Source organism: Dermacentor albipictus, chromosome 3 (assembly GCF_038994185.2).
Source record: "Dermacentor albipictus isolate Rhodes 1998 colony chromosome 3, USDA_Dalb.pri_finalv2, whole genome shotgun sequence".
In the NCBI taxonomy this organism is placed as follows: domain Eukaryota; kingdom Metazoa; phylum Arthropoda; class Arachnida; order Ixodida; family Ixodidae; genus Dermacentor; species Dermacentor albipictus.
Genome location: NC_091823.1, coordinates 141,283,553 through 141,300,765, shown reverse-complemented (window position 1 = coordinate 141,300,765; position 17,213 = coordinate 141,283,553). Strand labels below are relative to the sequence as shown.

Genomic DNA, 17,213 nt, shown 5'->3' with positions numbered 1-17,213 from the left:
AATATAAAAAGAGGAAGTGTACTGCATTCCAATACTAATAAAGAAACCAGGAACCGCGTACACTAATAGGAGGCCACGTGATAGGCCTCTTAAGCATCTTCATGTTTTTGCCGCGGGGGGAGCCAAATGTCATTTTTCGCGACTTTTAGTGAATAAGTATAAATAAAAATCCTCATTTATAGAGAAATACATGGTCGTTTTAGCCACTACGATAGGCAATCTTTCCATCAGCGGGGTTATTTCGATTCATGTTTTCAGCGGTTGTCTGTCCCTTTAACGCGAGCGGTCTTTACTTCACAAGGACGTCCGCGTGCGCTTTTCCACTAACAAAACAAAAGATGGAGAAGCGTAACTTATGATGCAAACAGTACATATTTAAGTTGTCAAGGTTGAAGGTAGGACTATACAGGGTAATCAGACAAGTTATCGTGACAAACTCAACAATGACGTGGATAAATCACGCCCGAAGATTGCGCAAACAGAAGTTCGCAATTGCAAACCCACACTGGGAAACACGCGAAAGTTATACACGCCATCTGGTGCACAGGCGCGCAGTCACAAAAGTATTTAAGAAAGTCAAACTAATCAGCAAAGCTATTGCAGCTCGCAGTAGCTGCCCGTGGCGCCTTTCGATGCGGCGGCCTTGGATCCCGGGCACTCGAATGCTTCGGGGAACTCAACCATGTTCGCGAGCGGCAGGAGGCAGCGCAGTCGCGAACTCGGTTTGCTCGCCGAGCAGCGCAGCTGGCAGAAGCGGCGGAAGAAGCCTTTCTGCGCGCGACGCCAGTAGCTGGGCCAGTTGGTGGCTCGCTGGAAGCCGCTCAGCGCCTCCTTGAGGCTGGCGAAAGCCAGTCGGGCGCCTTGCGTCCAGAACAGCAGCTCGCCGGCGCCATACGTTCCCGGTGCGTCTCGGCCATCGGCTTCAGTCGGGGTGGGCGCCAACGTCTCGTTCGTCCTGTTCAACCACAAGGACCGGAGGCACTGCTCGAACCTGCATGACAATGCAGACTCGGGCCCGGGATCTCGGGGGTGGTCTCTGCCAGAGCTCGCTGGATGCACATTGCAAAAATGCTTCCAGTGCACACGGACAGCAAGGAAAAAGACACGCAACACATGGCTGCACTATAGCAACTGAATATTTGTTATTGTGATAGCAATACTTTTGACAGCGCAGATGCATTTTCGCCGTCACCGTCGTCGTGATGTTCCGCAAAACGTACGAGGGCGACAACACCGCGCCGCGCGCCGTATGCTGTGTGAGTGAAAGCGTGCGGGGTTCGGCTCAATCGCGCGCGCAAGAGAGGAAAGCGGGAGGAGGCGCGCCGACTTCCCTCGCGCGAAATGAACCGGCGGGAAGGGAGGTAAGGGGTGTTGTACTTCGACAGCAAAGAGACGAATAGCAGACAGTTGACGACAAAGTAGAATGAATTTAATTTATAAAGGTAAGGGGGAGAAATATAGAATTCACTCGTCTAGACCGTTGACCATTACATCGGTAATATACAGGCTAGCAATGCAGGCAGTCAAATTAAAGATGCAGGCATGGGCAGCGAATAATGGCATTTTGGGAGAACTTCAGAATGGCTTCAGAATAGGTAGGCGTTTAGATGATAGCTTATTTGTTCTTACTTAGTGTATAGAAATATCAAAAGTAGAAAGCAGGCCATTATATGTGACCTTTTTAGACATTAGAGGAGCCTTTGACAACGTAGACCGCAACATTTTGTGGGATATTCTGGAAGGTGACGATTGTCTACAGCTTTTGGGAGAGATTTACCTGGAAAATACCGTTTGCGTTGAATGGGAAGGGATGAGGAGCGAGGAGAAAGTTCATATCAACAAGGGACTGAGGCAGAAGTGCCTTTTATCCCCACTGCTGTTTATGATTACATGGTGAGGATGGAGAGGGCGCTAGAAGGAAGTAATGACGGCTTTAATCTTTCATACAAACAGGCGGGTACAGTAGTAGAGCAGCAGCTTCCAGGCTTATTTTATGCGGACGACATTGTGTTGCTAGGTAAAAAGCAATGTGATTTGCAACGGCTGGCTAATATCTGTGGACAGGAAGGCAACAATTTTGGTTTGGAATTTAGTGTTAGAAAATCAGGTGCTATGGTATTCAATGAAAACAGTGAACAGACAGTGGAGATACAGGGCCAAGAAATACCTCGGGTAACAGAATATAAATATCTTGGTATATGGATAACGAAGGCAGTAGATATAATATGGAAACACAGGAAAAAACAATAACAGTGAAGGGGAAGAGAAATGCAGCCATAATGAAGCACAGAGAGTCGTGGGGATACAATAGGCACGAGGCGCTCCGAGGTATGTGGAAAGGTGTAATGGTTCCAGGACTAACTTTTGGAAATGCGGTTGTTTGCTTTAAATCAGGGGTACAATCAGGACTCGATGGGAACCAAAGGTCAGTGGGTCGCCTCGCATTGGGCGCTCACGGGAACACTACAAATGAAGCTGCGCAGGGTGATATGGGCTGCACTAGTTTTGAAGTGAGGGAAGCTCGCAGTAAAATTGAGTATGAAGAACGGCTGAGGAATATGGAAGAAAGTAAATGGGCTGGGAGAGTGTTGAGGTATCTGTACAGGATAAACATTGAGTCACAGTAGAGGAAAAGAACTAGGAAACTTACCAGCAAGTATGTGGCCTGTAGGACGGGCAGCAGCAACAAAGAACGTCAAGCGAAAAGTCAGAGAGGCTGAAATAATCTCATGGGTGGCGGCAATGCAAAAGAAACCTGCCATGAGTAACTACTTAAGAGGAAAAAACGAAATCAGGGAAGAAACAATTTATGATAACTCAAAAGGAAGCTCAGTACTTTTCGAAGCGAGATTGGGATGCCTTAGAAAACGCACCTATATAGCGAGATATAACAAGGAAAAAGAAGCATGTGCTTGCTGCAGGAAAACTTGGGAAACTATGGAGCATGTTTTATTAGAATGTAAAGACGTCTACCCAGTGGTCGATTTAGGCACCACTGGCCTCCTTGAAGCCCTTGGGTTCAGCGAGAGCAGTGGAAAAGTAAACTTGTCCGCTATAGGGATTTGCAAGAGGCGATTCCAATGGCGATAGGACAGGCCGCCATTGGAATCTCAACCTGACAACGTTTGACGCTAGAACGTTATCTAGTGAGGCGAGTCTAGCAGTGCTATTGGAGGAATTAGAGGACAGTAACTGGGATATAATAGGGCTCAGTGAAGTTAGGAGGACAAATGAAGCATATACAGTGCTAAAAAGCGGGCACGTACGTCCTGTGCTACCGGGGCTCGGCGGAGAAACGAGAACTAGGAGTCGGATTCTTGATTAATAAGAATATAGCTGGTAACATACAGGAATTCTATAGCATTAACGAGAGGGTGGCAGGTCTTGTTGTGAAGCTTAATAAGAGGTACAAATTGAAGGTCGTCCAGGTCTACGCCCCTACATCCAGTCATGATGACCAGGAAGTCGAAAGCTTCTATGAAGACGTGGAATCGGCGATGGGTAAAGTCAAAACAAAATACACTGTTCTGATGGGCTATTTCAATGCCAAGGTAGGCTAGAAGCAGGCTGGAGACAACTCAGTGGGTGAAAATGGCATAGGCACTAGGAATAGCAGGGGAAAGTTATTAGTAGACATTGCAGGACAGAATAATATGTGGATAATGAATACCTTCTTCCGCAAGCGGGATAGCCAAAAGTGGACGTGGAGGAGCCCGAATGACGAGACTAGAAATGAAATAGACTTTATACTCTGCGCTAACCCTGGCATCATACGAGATGTGGACGTGCTCGGCAAGGTGCGCTGCAGTGACCATAGGATGGTTACATCTCGAATTAGCCTAGACTTGAGGAGGGAAAGGAAGAAACTGGTACATAAGAAGCCGATCAATGAGTTAGCGGTAAGAGGGAAAATAGAAGAATTCCGGATCAAGCTACAGAATAGGTATTCGGCTTTAACTCAGGAAGAGCACCTTAGTATTGAAACAATGAAGGACAATCTTATGGGCATCATTAAGGAGCGCGCAACAGAAGTCGGTGGTAACTCCATTAGACAGGACATCAGTAAGCTATCGCAGGAGACGAAAATCTGATCGAGAAACGCCAATGTATGAAAGTATCTAACCCTACAGCTAGAATGGAACTGGCAGAACATTCGAAGTTAGTCAACAAGCGTAAGACAGCTGACATAAGGAAGTATGATATGGATAGGATTGAACGTGCTCTCAGGAATGGAGGAAGCCTAAAAGCAGTGAATAAGAAACTAGGAATTGACAAGAATCAGTTGCATGCGTTAAGAGAGAAAGCCGGCAATATCATTACTAATGTGGATGAGATAGTTCAAGTGGCTGAGGAGTTCTATACAGATTTATGCAGTACCAGTGGCGCCCACGACGATAATGGAAGAGAGAATAGTCTAGAGGAATTTGAAATCCCACAAGTAACGCCGGAAGAAGTAAAGAAAGCCTTGGGAGCTATGCAAAGGGGGAAGGTAGCTGGGGAGGATCAGGTAACAGCAGATTTGTTGAAGGATGGTGGGCAGTTTGTTCTAGAAAAACTGGCCACCCTGTATACGCAATGCCTCATGACCTCGAGCGTAGCGCAGTCTACCGCAAGGACCAGGCAGGATTCCGTAAAGGCTGCTCAACAATAGAGCATATTCACACTGCCAATCAGGTGATAGAGAAATGTTCAGAATATAACCAACCTTTATACATAGCTTTCATTGATTACGAGAAAGCGTTTGATTTTGTCGAAACCTCAGCAGTCATGGAGGCATTACGAAATCAGGGTGTAGACGAGCCGTATGTAAAAATACTGAAAGATATCTATAGCGGCTCCATAGCCACCGTAGTCCTCCATAAAGAAAGCAACCACATCCCAATAAAGAAAGGCGTCAGGCAGGGAGACGCGATCTCTCCAATGCTATACACAGCGTGTTTACAGGATGTATTCAGAGACCTGGATCGGGATGAATTGGGGATAAGAGTTAATGGAAAATACCTTAGTACCTTGCGATCCGCTGATGATATTGCCTTGCTTGGTAACTCAGGGGACCAATTGCAATGCATGCTCACTGACCTGGAGAGGCAAAGCAGAAGGGTGGGTCTAAAAAAGAATCTGCAGAAAACTAAAGTAATGTTTAACAGTCTCGGAAGAGAACAGCAGTTTACGATAGGTAGCGAGGCACTGGAAGTGGTAACGGAGTGCAAATACTTGGGGCAGGTAGTGACCGCGAATCCGGATCATGAGACCGAAATAATCAGAACAATAAGAATGGGCTGGGGTGCGTTTGGCAGGCATTTTCAGATCACGAAGAGCAGGTTGCCATTATCTCTCAAGAGAAAAGTGTAAAACAGCGGTGTCTTACCAGTACTCACGTACGAGGCAGAAATCTGGATGCTTACAAAAAGGGTTCTACTTAAATGGAGGACGACGCAACGAGCTATGGAAAGAAGAATGATGGGTGTAACGTTAAGGGATAAGAAAAGAGCAGATTGGGTGAGGGAACAAACGCGAGTTAGTGACATCTTAGTTGGAATCAAGAAAAAGAAATGGGCGTGGGCGGGACATGTAATGAGGAGGAAAGATGACCGATGGTCATTAAGGGTTACGGACTGGATTCCAAGGGAAGGGAAGCGTAGCAGGGGGCGGCAGAAAGTTAGGTGGGCGGATGAGATTAAGAAGTTTGCAGGGACAACATGACCACAATTAGTGCATTACCGGAGTAGCTGGAGAAGTATGGGAGAGGCCTTTGCCCTGCAGTGGGCGTAACCAGGCTGATGGTGATGAAGAGGTGATTGGAGGATTGGTGGAAGAAAAGTAGGAAAATGCAAAAAAACGGAGTCGTACAAAAGCACAGTTCGCAATAGGGGATCTGGAAATTTGGTTGTGAAAGTTCATAGTGTCTTCTTTTTTTATTGTTTAACCAAGGTAGAACATTAGGCAGTATAATAGCAAGAGCTTGGTGGCGCAACCCACCGCCCCGTTCCAAAAGGGACGCTCATAAAATCCATCCATTCCATCCATCCAACGCATTACCACACGTGCTTTATCTTAAATGCGATCTGCTTTGCGGACAGTCTGGGTTGGCCGATGGCTCGTAGCTTTACGTGCGCTGTTTTCTCACTACTCAGTTCGCGTTGAAGAGATAGACAGCCCGAAGGTCACTTCGCTCGCTGCTACTTCCACGCTTCCTCAAGCCAGTGTTTTGACATCTAGTGTACGCGGTCATTGGGACAAGCATCGTGATGTGTGCATGTTTGCGTTGCGCGCTAACACAATGCTTGTTAATTTAGTTAGAAAGCGAGCGTTTACAAGATTATACAGCCTATAAAGCTAATATCCTTACTTCGTACGATTGTCTACTAATTTGCTATTGCAATCGATGCTTGTCCTTTCGGGCGAAACTGCGACTTTAATTCGTTTTGGTACATAATATAGTAGAAACTTGCAAGCAGTACAAAAATGCGTTTCTTTCTTTCCATGTCCGTGCGTTCTGCTGGATACCAATTTGTGCTATGTGCAGCAAAGCAGCTCAGGGAAGCACTGTTCTGATGCTCTTTCCGATTCTCATGCCGGTAGTCCTTTTCATTAGCCAAGTTCATGCACAGGTAGCATTTCGCTCTATATTTAGGAAGAAGATATTCTGTACAGATGCCCGATTGTCCACTCCTGTCCATGTGCATGGCTCCTAAAAGTTATCCCGTATTTTGCCTTTGCTTTCTCATAAACCGATGCCATGAAATTACTCGGCGCAATGACAATTTTGGAATTACTCAAGTTTGTGGAACTGAGTAGCAAAAGGAAGGCCTTATTCCTGCTGTAGTTGTCTACGGCCTCATGTTGTCTTGCCGTTTAGTGTTCGATCTTATATTGCCACGTTTAATTCATTGGCGACTTTTAAAAGAGGCCATTAAATTCGGAGTAGTTGAAGCGGCAGCGCAGTACCGACCAAAGAGTAAGGCACGAGCTTGTGAGCCAGCCTGTCCTCGTCTTCTGGGATCAAGTGGCCCAAGCGCGTGGCATTGCCGCTCCTCCCAGAAGATCATCGACTCGATGCCAAACAAGCCGTTGACGGGCAGAGCGACTTGTCCCAGGACAAATGCAATGGTCTGAAAACCATGGCTATGATGGTTTGCGATATGGTTTTAACCATGTATGAGAATACGCGTTGATATGATCGCAGTACGCTATAGCACGCGTCGCATTTTTTAAAAATAATTTAATTAACCGGCTTCGCGAAAGCTTCGCTTCTGACAGATTACATGTGTGAATTCAATACGCCTAATTTTTAAAAACACTTCCCGAGACACGTTGGCCCTGTACTTGCGAGGTGCTTTTCTGGCAGTGTATCCCCTCTTGGGACGCCATCGTTACGACTTACACTAGCAAATCAGTGAAACGCGGATGTCCAGGACGAGGTTCCCCCTGTTTTGTGTCATCCCATGCGCGAGCAGTAACAACCCCATTCAGGTCAGCTTTCTGACGGGAAAAAAACAGCAAAATGTCGAGAGACAAGGCAGGTGTCAGTGTCCGCCCGATTCGTTGCTAACCGGTCAATGGCGTGCCTCGTTCCGGTAGCCCACAGCTCCTTGTCATTGGGTGGCGGGAACAGGGCCCGGTAGAGCTCCTCGGCCAACAATGAACCGAGCGTGCCCATGGCCATCTCGATGGGCACGTCCACCGGGTACATCACGGGCCTCAGCAGCACGGCGATGGGCAGAAGCAGCACGTTAAGCCTGGCGTCGTAGCGAACGCGAGCGCCCAGAAAGTGGCTGATGGCTGCCACCTCGCTTTCCGACGGAGGGTGCTGCAGCGACTCCGCCCTCCGAGCCAGCCGCAGAGACCACAGCATACCTGGGACAGGGCGAGTACGTCACTGCCGCTCCAATATAACCCCGTGCTTGCGAGCCGCATTGGCCATACGCGAGTAAAAAGAAAAAAGGGAAAAAAATTCACAGGGTCTCTTATGTTATCCCTCAGACAACGCCAAGGTCAAAGCCCTAGTACCGATAATATAATGACCGACACATACGTGAATATCCCTCTTAATTCGTTTAGTCTACTTCGCTTAGTCATCCCTCTGAATTCGCTGTCAACCCTTCGATTCGCTGAGTCTACTTCGCTTAGTCATGCCTTTTAATTCCATAGGTCGGGGGTTCGACTGCAACCCAAGGCCGTGGGTTGGAGTGCCTTTATTAACTATATTTTAATTAACTGTGCCTTAATCAACTTCATATATAACTACCAGCAAAGCTGTTGGGTTCGACTTCCACCAAAGGCCGAGGGTTCGAGTGCTTTACTTAACTGTGCCTTAATTAACCTAGCTTTCATCAACACCAAGGGTCATGGGGTCGACTTCCACCAAGAGTGGTGGGTCGAGTGGCCTAATTAATTGCATCCTAATTAACTTCGCGTTCATTCACACCTAAATTCGTGGGTTCGACTCCCACCAAAGGTCGAGGGTCCGTAGCCTTTTTGGTCTTTTCGTGTTGTCGATGCGCAGGTCGGCTAGCCTTGCGCGGGTGCGACACGACGACGCCGACAGCGCGCCCCTGGCTTCACTATTACGAACCTTCAAGAAGCAGGATTCTTTTCAGGAGAAAGCCTTAGATGGCTGATGGGTCGGAGAATCCGACGGCCGGCTTTATCGCACCGAAATTCATGGGGAGTCGAGTCCATGGCCTTTGGGGGCAATTAAGGCGAAGTTAATAAAGGCACTCGAGCCCAAGACCCAACTTGGAGATATGGGTGAACCGGTGATATCTCCAAGTTGAATTCCAATTGACATCGTCAAGATAGAGAGTCGATCCCTCAACCTTCGATGTTAATTAAGGCGAAGTGAATTAAGGCACATTCAAATAAGATAGAGGTAATAAAGGCACTAGAACCCAGGACCTTTGGTGGGAGAAAACAAGTAATAGGAAGTAACAAAGCATTCGCATGATAATGTCGAGTAATGTACTGAATGTCTCGTGAGCGCGCAGGTTTTCGTCTTCACCCTCTTCATCGTAAGCTAAAGTGACTGTAAACTTCTATTTTTATTTTTGTACTGTGCTGCACAGTCTAACCGTAACCAGCAGGTCTGTCATAAGCGATGAAGAGCAGCCGAGTTTGCCATAAGCAGCCGTAAGTGGTCTGTCAATTGGCCTATAGAAGAAACAGAAACTGTAGGCGCCATGCCGTAATAATGGTTTCAAGGTGCGTACGCGGCTCTGTGCACGTGTATACCATCCGGCTGGGCGCATGATAGTTTCAGTCGCCTTTGCTCCAGAAAACCAGAACCTCAACATCTATGCTATTTGCCAAACCAGGGGCGGTCGATACGGCGCACTTTGTCGAAGAAAGTACATTGTGCTGGTCTTAGTAGAAGACATGCTATACATGAAAGCACAGTCGAGTGCAAAAATATAGAGTCCACGGCATATGCAAAAAAAAAAGTTCTTCTATAGCACAGTCGTGTAACGTGAAATGGTATAAAATCATGGCGCTGGTCAAGCAGGCGCACATGGGCAGTACACTTGATTTTAGCCTTTATGCCTAGGCTGAGAAGAAAAAAGGAAATTTAGTGGTAACGCTAGTCCTTAAACTTTGGCACTCGACTGTACGTATTTGCACAGCGGACTAGCGCTAGTCTGGCAAAGTCAGGCGTTAGACACTATATTTGGTCTCATAATGACAGCAGATATATGTTGACATTCTACCCCAACAGATAGCGTTGACCGTCAGTAAATCACACCCCTCGCCCCCCCCATCCCCCCAAAGAAAAAAATAATATAGAGGGGTCACGGGGGGAAAATTAATGAAAGATTAATAGTCACAAGTATAATTGTAAGAGCACATCTCGGCTCTCTTGTTGTCACATTGAACATGCAATCTTGATCATTACTGTTTATTTGTAGAAACAATAGGTAGTAGTCAAAGGGTGATGGGGATTATAACGCACCACTACCGCCTCCCGCAGTCTATGACAACAAATCCCTTCACTCCTTAATACTCCCTTAGGCGTATCAATGCTGTGGGACAGCGACAAGCCCTGCTTAGGAAAGCATTTGCTGCCGGAGGGAGTACCTTTGTCGAAACCTTAGCTTTACCCTGAGACATTCCTCATTCGTCTTTACTATTGACTTGTTCATTTAACTTGCCTTATGCTCTCACGTGGTATTAAATGTGCGCTTTTTCCTCGTCTCCCTAGCCGCGTCCGCAATAGTAAACTTCATCATACGAGGGCTAAGTTAAGGAAAAGGTTGAGCTCAGGGGCTCCCATTTAAATACATGGGAAAAGAGAAATCGTTTTTCTCGCCAACCACCGCAAGAATTTCACGAGACTTGTCGCATTTGAAAGAGAAAAAAAAGTTAGTCTAGTGATGGTGGGACGTGGATCTTCCATTTAGGTTGTAGATATAGTAATAAAGATTGCCAAAAATTTCAATATTGAGGAAAACGAAACTGTCAAGTTGAAATAAATAAATTAAATTATGGAGTTTTACGTGCCGAAACCACGATATTATTACAGGCACGCCATATTTGGGGACTCGGGATGAAATTTAACCACCCGGGGTTCGTTAAGATGCACCAAATGCACGGTACCACGGATGTTTCTGCATTTCGCACCCATCGAAATGCGGCCGCCGCCGCATGGATTTCATTCTGCGCCCTCGGGAACAGCAGCGCAACGCCAAGTTCAATACGCCACCGCGGTGAACTGTTAAGCTCACAACTCCGTAACTTGGCAATGAAAAAGTGATATCGCAATTCTGTGAATTGCGTGTAATAGGAGATCTAAAGCGGACAAAATTGCTGTATTGTACGTGGCGTTCAAGTACGCCATCAATATTTGACTACGACTTTTGCAAATCCCTCCTAAACATTGTAACACAATCATCTAAGATAAAAATTGATGTATCAAATTTGTCCGCTATGGATGCTCTAACGGATGCAGTTTACAGAACTGTGATATCTTTTCTTGCTAGAGTCATGGATTTGTAAATGTCGTGCTTCTCTTTCTTTTTTCTGAAATTTATCATTCTTTCTTCTCTAGCTGTAAGTACATTCCCAACATAAATGGAAATCCACTTTCAACAGTCACTGCAATTGAACTTTCTTTCTTCACTGCGACACATTTCATTTCAGTCGGTCCAGGGGTTACCTCAAAAAAGCATTTCTGCGTTTTACGTGCGTCTTAAAAGGCGGCATCCGAGTTGGGCCTGAGATAAAGCTTCCTCTTAAGTGCGGTGCACCTGTTTAGTAATCACATTTACACAACTGAAGAAGATTTCGATTTTTAATGAAGTGGGTGGCTGATAGAGCATTACGGACGTCTTGTCTACTTCTTCGAGTAGTATTCGGTGCCGATAATTAGGCGTTCCTGATGAGAGCGGAACACAATGTACTACGTGTGAATGAAAATAATATATATATATATATATATATATATATATATATATATATATATATATATATATATATATATATATATAGTCATATAACGACAAGCCAACAAACACTGACACCAAGTACAACATAGGGGAAATTGCATGTGCTTAATAAATGAAATAAAGTAATGATAAATTAATGGAAATTAAAGTGGATGAAAAAACAACTTGCCGCAGGTGGGAACCGAACCCACAACCTTCGCATGTCGCGAAGGTTGTGGTTCGGTTCGGTATAAATATCTATATATATATATATATATATATATATATATATAACATTCGTTGTCAAGTTTCCACGATTACATAGTGCAGGCAACTCGATGGGCAGAAAGCGCGCCTCGCCTGGAAACTGGCTCGCGTTCGCTGCGTCCCGAAGGCGCGCCATCACCGTCGTCGCGTGCTCGGAGGACAGCGTCCCAGCCGGTGGCCGGTATGGCGTCGCGCTGACGGTGGCCATGATCTTGCGGGCCCTTTTCCGTAACGCGTCGTCCATCCACGCCATCTCGTCGTGGTGCGCCGACCGCAGCACCGCGTCGACCACGAGACGGGCGGCGTGCTCACCGCTGCTCTCGGGGGCCAGCACGGCGGACAGCAGCACCGACCACGTGCCGGACAGGGCTTCCTGCCGCGGCCGCGCAAAGGGGTGCTTTGAGGCGAACAGATTTCATTTGGGAACCCTAAGCTTCTTTCTTTCTCTCTTTCGGCGTTGTTCATGGCACATCACTTCGGCTTAAAACTATAGTGAGAGTCTGAACACAGGGCGGATGCCATTTATTTATTTCCGTTTAGCTTTAATTTCCTTGCGCGTTTTTACTCGTCAGACGTACTGAGTGAAAAACTTGCCTTTGCAAAACGTTTGCACAAAAAGTCGCCGGAACTATCCACCACAGACCAAACTCGCAGCCGATTCTGCACACTTAAAAATATCAGTCGCTTCGTACTAAGCGAGGGTAGCAGCGCGGGCTTGGACTTTCCAGATCTGAGGTGACTGGTATGCACGGTACAAGACGTCAGATTTTTTATACCTAGGGCTAAGTAACGAAGGGCGAAGTATTCCGGAGTTACCGCAGTGCGAATGGACAGGACGCGAAGGCACACAGACGACGTAACACAGGCGCTGCTCTCGTTGAAGGCTCTCATTTGCCTCCATGTCCGGTACACATGGGCTAAAAATGTTCGGTATTTAAAGCTATGTACCAGTTAGCTCTCAAACAATTATTTTGAAACAATTCGTTACATTCTGTGTGGTTGGACAACGAAATATAGAAATGAGTACCAATGCTTTCTCATTTGGAAATAATGTCAGAATACTGTTTTCCTGAGCTCGTTGGTTGCACATAGCACAATTGGATTCCAGCAGAACGTTCTGAGGCGGACAGGAAGAGACGACGATACACGCTGAATGTCAAAGTGAAATATAAAGGTAATGCGGGGTCCGTTTAGTAGGAAAGTGTTATTTACATCATTTGATGCGTACATGTATATGCCGTTCAACCCGGTTTACTGAGTAATAATAATATAATAATATGTGGTTTTTATTGGCGCAAGGGCCAGATAGGGCCAAAGAGTGCCATGAGATATGATGATGGTTTCTCAGTGCATTATGAGTGGAGAGGACAGTGAGTTGCAAATGGTAGATATACCGTGGCTAAGGGCTTAAAAACAATTCCTTATAAATTGCGTGAAATATATAAGTATTAATATAATGACAATGACGAATGATTTCGGCGATGATCATACAGGTTGCATTGAGAAGTGAAGATGATGATACGGCTGCTGCTGCTGCTGATCTATGGGGATTTTTTTTTTATGCAAGGGCCAGGGATGCCCAAAGAGCGCCAAGAAATGTGGTGGGAAGGTCGATTATGTGGTCAATGACAACTGTCGGATGTATTGAGGCTGTATAGAGGCCTAAAATACTCCCTGTAAGGCATATAAATATACAAGTATCAAAATAATATCAAGAACAAGTGATGTGAGCGACGCTCATAAAATATATTCTGAAATGAAAAAACGCAGAAAAAATGGGTAGATTCCACCAGCACTTCCGCCTCACCAAGAGTCTTGGGTACAAGAGAGCAGGCACGTGCTCTACTAAACATTAGGCCCGCACTAATCACTCGGCATAATAACATGCAGCACAACGCAATTTAAATAGTGAAACACTGCCTTGATTTCAAATAGAGGTTCTGGGCTAAAAATTAGTGGCGTATGTAATGCGATAAGATGTTTGTGTGCTAAAGGAAAGTGCCGTCTTCGCTCTTGCGTTTCCTGGCACTCCAGCAAGACGTGGAGTACGGTCAGTCTCTCGCCCCATTTGCCACAGAGGGGAGGTTCAGTGCCAGTTAAAAGGTATGAATGTGTACCATATGTATGCCCTATTCTGAGGCGGCAAAAAGGAACTTCAATTCATCGTGAATTTGTTAATGATGGCCAGTTCCCTATAACTGGCCTAATGATATGGAGCTTATTCGACATTTGCTCATCCCACAAGTTTTGACAGTAGCTCCTGAGTTTTCTTTTTTTTTGCGTAAGAGTGGCTTCAAGTCTGTGGCAGGAACGGGTACGGTCGGATTTGTAGGTTTTGTTGCTACGGAAGCTGCCATTTTATCTGCGAGCTCGTTAGCCTCTATGTACCTGTGCCCAGGCATCCAACGTAATACAACCTATTGGTTGGATGCATACGTATTGCAGATCAATGAATAGAGGTCGTTGATTACAGAATTTTACAGTTTTCGCACCGATTGTAAAGTTTTAACGACACTTAATAAATTTGTGAATACAATTGCATTTGTGAGCTTGGCTTTTTTCATGTGTTTAGTGGCCGACAGTATTGCATAAGCCTCTGCCGTGAAGATGCTGGTTTCGAGGTGTAGAACATCGGATTCCGAAAACGATAGGCCGAGAGCCGCGTAAGAGATGCCGGCTTGTGACTTTGAAGCATCTGTGTAAAGCTCTGAACAGTTGTGCTTAGACTGGGGCTTCAGAAAGTGTACCTGTATGTACACATCTGGAGCGTGTTTTGTTACCTGGATAGATGATATGTCACATTCAACAAGTTGCCACTGCCATGGTGACAACAACTTAACTCGAAGCGTCAGAAAATGTTCGAGGATTGAGAAACCCATTTCCTCACTGACTTTCCTGACCCGCATTGGAAAATCTTCCCCACTGAGGGACGATTATGAAATAGTGCAGATCGTATATCGTTAACACATGCGTAGCAAGGGTATCGAGGGTTAGACTGTAACTTGAGGAAATACGGGAAACTGCTGTATGTTGTCTGTAGGTTAAGGGACCGCTCATTCGATTCAACGTATAGACTCTCAATAGGGCTTGTTATGAATGCGCTTGTAGCCAGACGCATAGCCAGATGGTCAATGGGATCCAGTATTTCGAGCGCACTCGGTGCGGCAGAGTAATATGCCACGGCACCATAGCCCAACGTGGTAGGACAAGGCTCTTGCGGAGGTTCAATAGGCACCTCATAACACTTCCTCATGTCGCATGAGGGAATTTTCGATAAGTTCATTTCTTTAGGCATTTTACATTCAGATATTTGACGTGTGGAATGAACGTAAATTTTGCGTCAAGCGCACGATATCTAAAATGTTGTGCTCCTTGTTCACGGGTATTCGTTGCCCATGCAATACGATCCTGGAGTCTGAAAGCAGCCCTCTCTTTCTTGAGAAAAGTATATAAGAACTTTTCTGGGGGTTAAGCTTGAATCTGTTTTGTTCTGTCCATTAGGACACTTTGTTTAGGCTACGGTTACTTGTCACTCACAAACCGCAAAATTAGATTTGGAGTCTAATTGTATATCGTCTACATGACAAAATAGATCATTGTTGGAGGTAGCGATGCATGGAGCGAGATCATCTTAACAATGAAGAGCCTGCAGCTGAGTATGCTTCCTTGAGGCACACCAGTTTCTTGTGTAAATAGACGGGACAATACATTGCCAATTCTGACTCTGAATGCAAGATTGGACAGGAAGCATTCTATAATGTTAAGCATATTTCCTCGCATGCCCATCTCTGACAGGTCTCACAATACCCCGTAGCGCCAGGTTGTGTCGTATACTTTTGCCATATCTAGGAAGATAGACAAGAAGTACTGCTTGTGCACAAATGGATCACGGACGTTTGCTTCAATGCGCAAGAGATGGTCCGTTGCAGAACGGTGTTCTCTAAAGCGACATTGAAATGGGTCAAGCACCTTGTTCGACTCTAGAAAATGTAGAAGACGGTGATTGATCATTTTATGAAGAAGCTTACAAAGGGAACTCGTAAGCGCTATAGGATGGTAACTGGTCAGCAATGAAAAATCCTTACCATGCTTCAAAAGTGGGATAACAATTGTTTCTTTCAATTTAGATGGAAGACACACAGCAGCCCAGATGGTGTAGAAAGGTGTGAGTAGTGTGATTCGGGCGTCGGGTTGGAGGTGCATGACCATATCGTACATGGTTCTATTGGGGCCCGGTGCAGAGCTTTGACAAGCGGTCAAGAAAGCTTCTAGTTGGGCAATGCTAAAAGGAAGGTTTTAAGGATCATTTAGGCTACATTTCAAGTTCAGTGGCTGACGCTCTTCTATTTCCTTATATTTCCGAAAGTTCTTCGAATAGTGGGTGGAGCTAGACACGCGCTCGAAGTGTTCAGCAAGAGCGTCGGTCTGGTCTTCCAACTTGCTCCCTTCTTCATCCACTGGTTACAATGGATGGATTTGTTGCCCTTTAAGCCTCCTTAGTTCGTTCCATACTTTTGCCTCATGTGTGTATGAATTATAACAGGAGAGGAACCTCTCCCAGCTTGCCCTCCTAGATTGCCGTCGCGTCAGCCTTCCCTTTGATTTAACGTTCTTGAATGCGATCAGATTTTTCGAAGTTGGGCAACGACGGAGAATGCCCCGCGCTTTATTTTGTTTCTTCCGCGCCTTCGTGCACCATCGTTCCACCACAGCACTGGTATTCTGCATGACATACCGCTTGATTGTGGAATGAATTTGCTTGCTGCATCGATGTGAAAAGCGGTAAAATACGCTACCGCGTCGTCAATGCTAAAATCAGGGATAAAATACCGTGATACGTGGGTCGATTCCCAAAAACGATCCCAGTCGGCCTACGTGGAGGACATTCATTTGGTTGAATTAAGCTTAAAATTACAAGCAAGTGGTCACTTCCGTAAGCATCTTTAATAACGCTCCAATATAAGTAAGGAAAAAGAGCTGCCAAGCCATTCGTTAGGTGTATAGAAGAATCAGAATTGTGCATCATATTTTAGTAACTTCGTTCATTTTTATTGAACAGGCATGTACCGGTGTTTACTAAGAAGTTCTCTATGAATCGGCTTCTCGCGTCGCATCGTGACTATCCCCACATTGTGTTGTGAGCATTAAAATCTCCCACGAGTCTGTAAGGCTCGGGAAGCTAATCAATGAGGTTATAAAGGTCTGTTTTTGTCGAGATAATGGTTCGGGGGTATATAAATAGAACATACAGTGACTAATTTATTAAAAGGTATGGCTCAAGGCGCGTCTGAAGGGCGACGTGTTGGCAGGCTACATACTTGTCGGCTACTACTGCTACACCGCCGTCGGCATTAGCCTCATCGTTGTCTTTATGGAAGATGGTGTATTTACGAAGAAAAGTATTGCTTGTAGATTTCAGGTGTGTCTCTTGAACAACCAACAACTTTGGATTATGTTTGGGCAGGAGTTCTCTAATATCCTCGAGGTTATGATGTCCTCTGACATTCCATTATAGTAGTTGTGTCGCCA

The 17,213-nt window shown here is 45.6% G+C and overlaps 1 protein-coding gene across 1 annotated transcript in view; it reads right to left on the bottom strand.

Annotated features, from left to right (window-relative positions):
- Positions 1-221: 221 nt before the first annotated feature.
- The window catches only part of LOC135905341 (endothelin-converting enzyme 2-like), a 194,736-nt gene continuing 177,744 nt past the window's right edge, over positions 222-17,213 (bottom strand). Inside the window, exons 9-11 of the mRNA XM_070536099.1 lie at positions 11,778-12,053; positions 7,554-7,857; positions 222-991 (exon numbers count right to left, since the gene is read on the bottom strand). Coding sequence (XP_070392200.1) covers positions 595-991; positions 7,554-7,857; positions 11,778-12,053 — 977 coding nt within the window. The 3' untranslated portion in view covers positions 222-594. The remainder of the gene's footprint in view (positions 992-7,553; positions 7,858-11,777; positions 12,054-17,213) is intronic.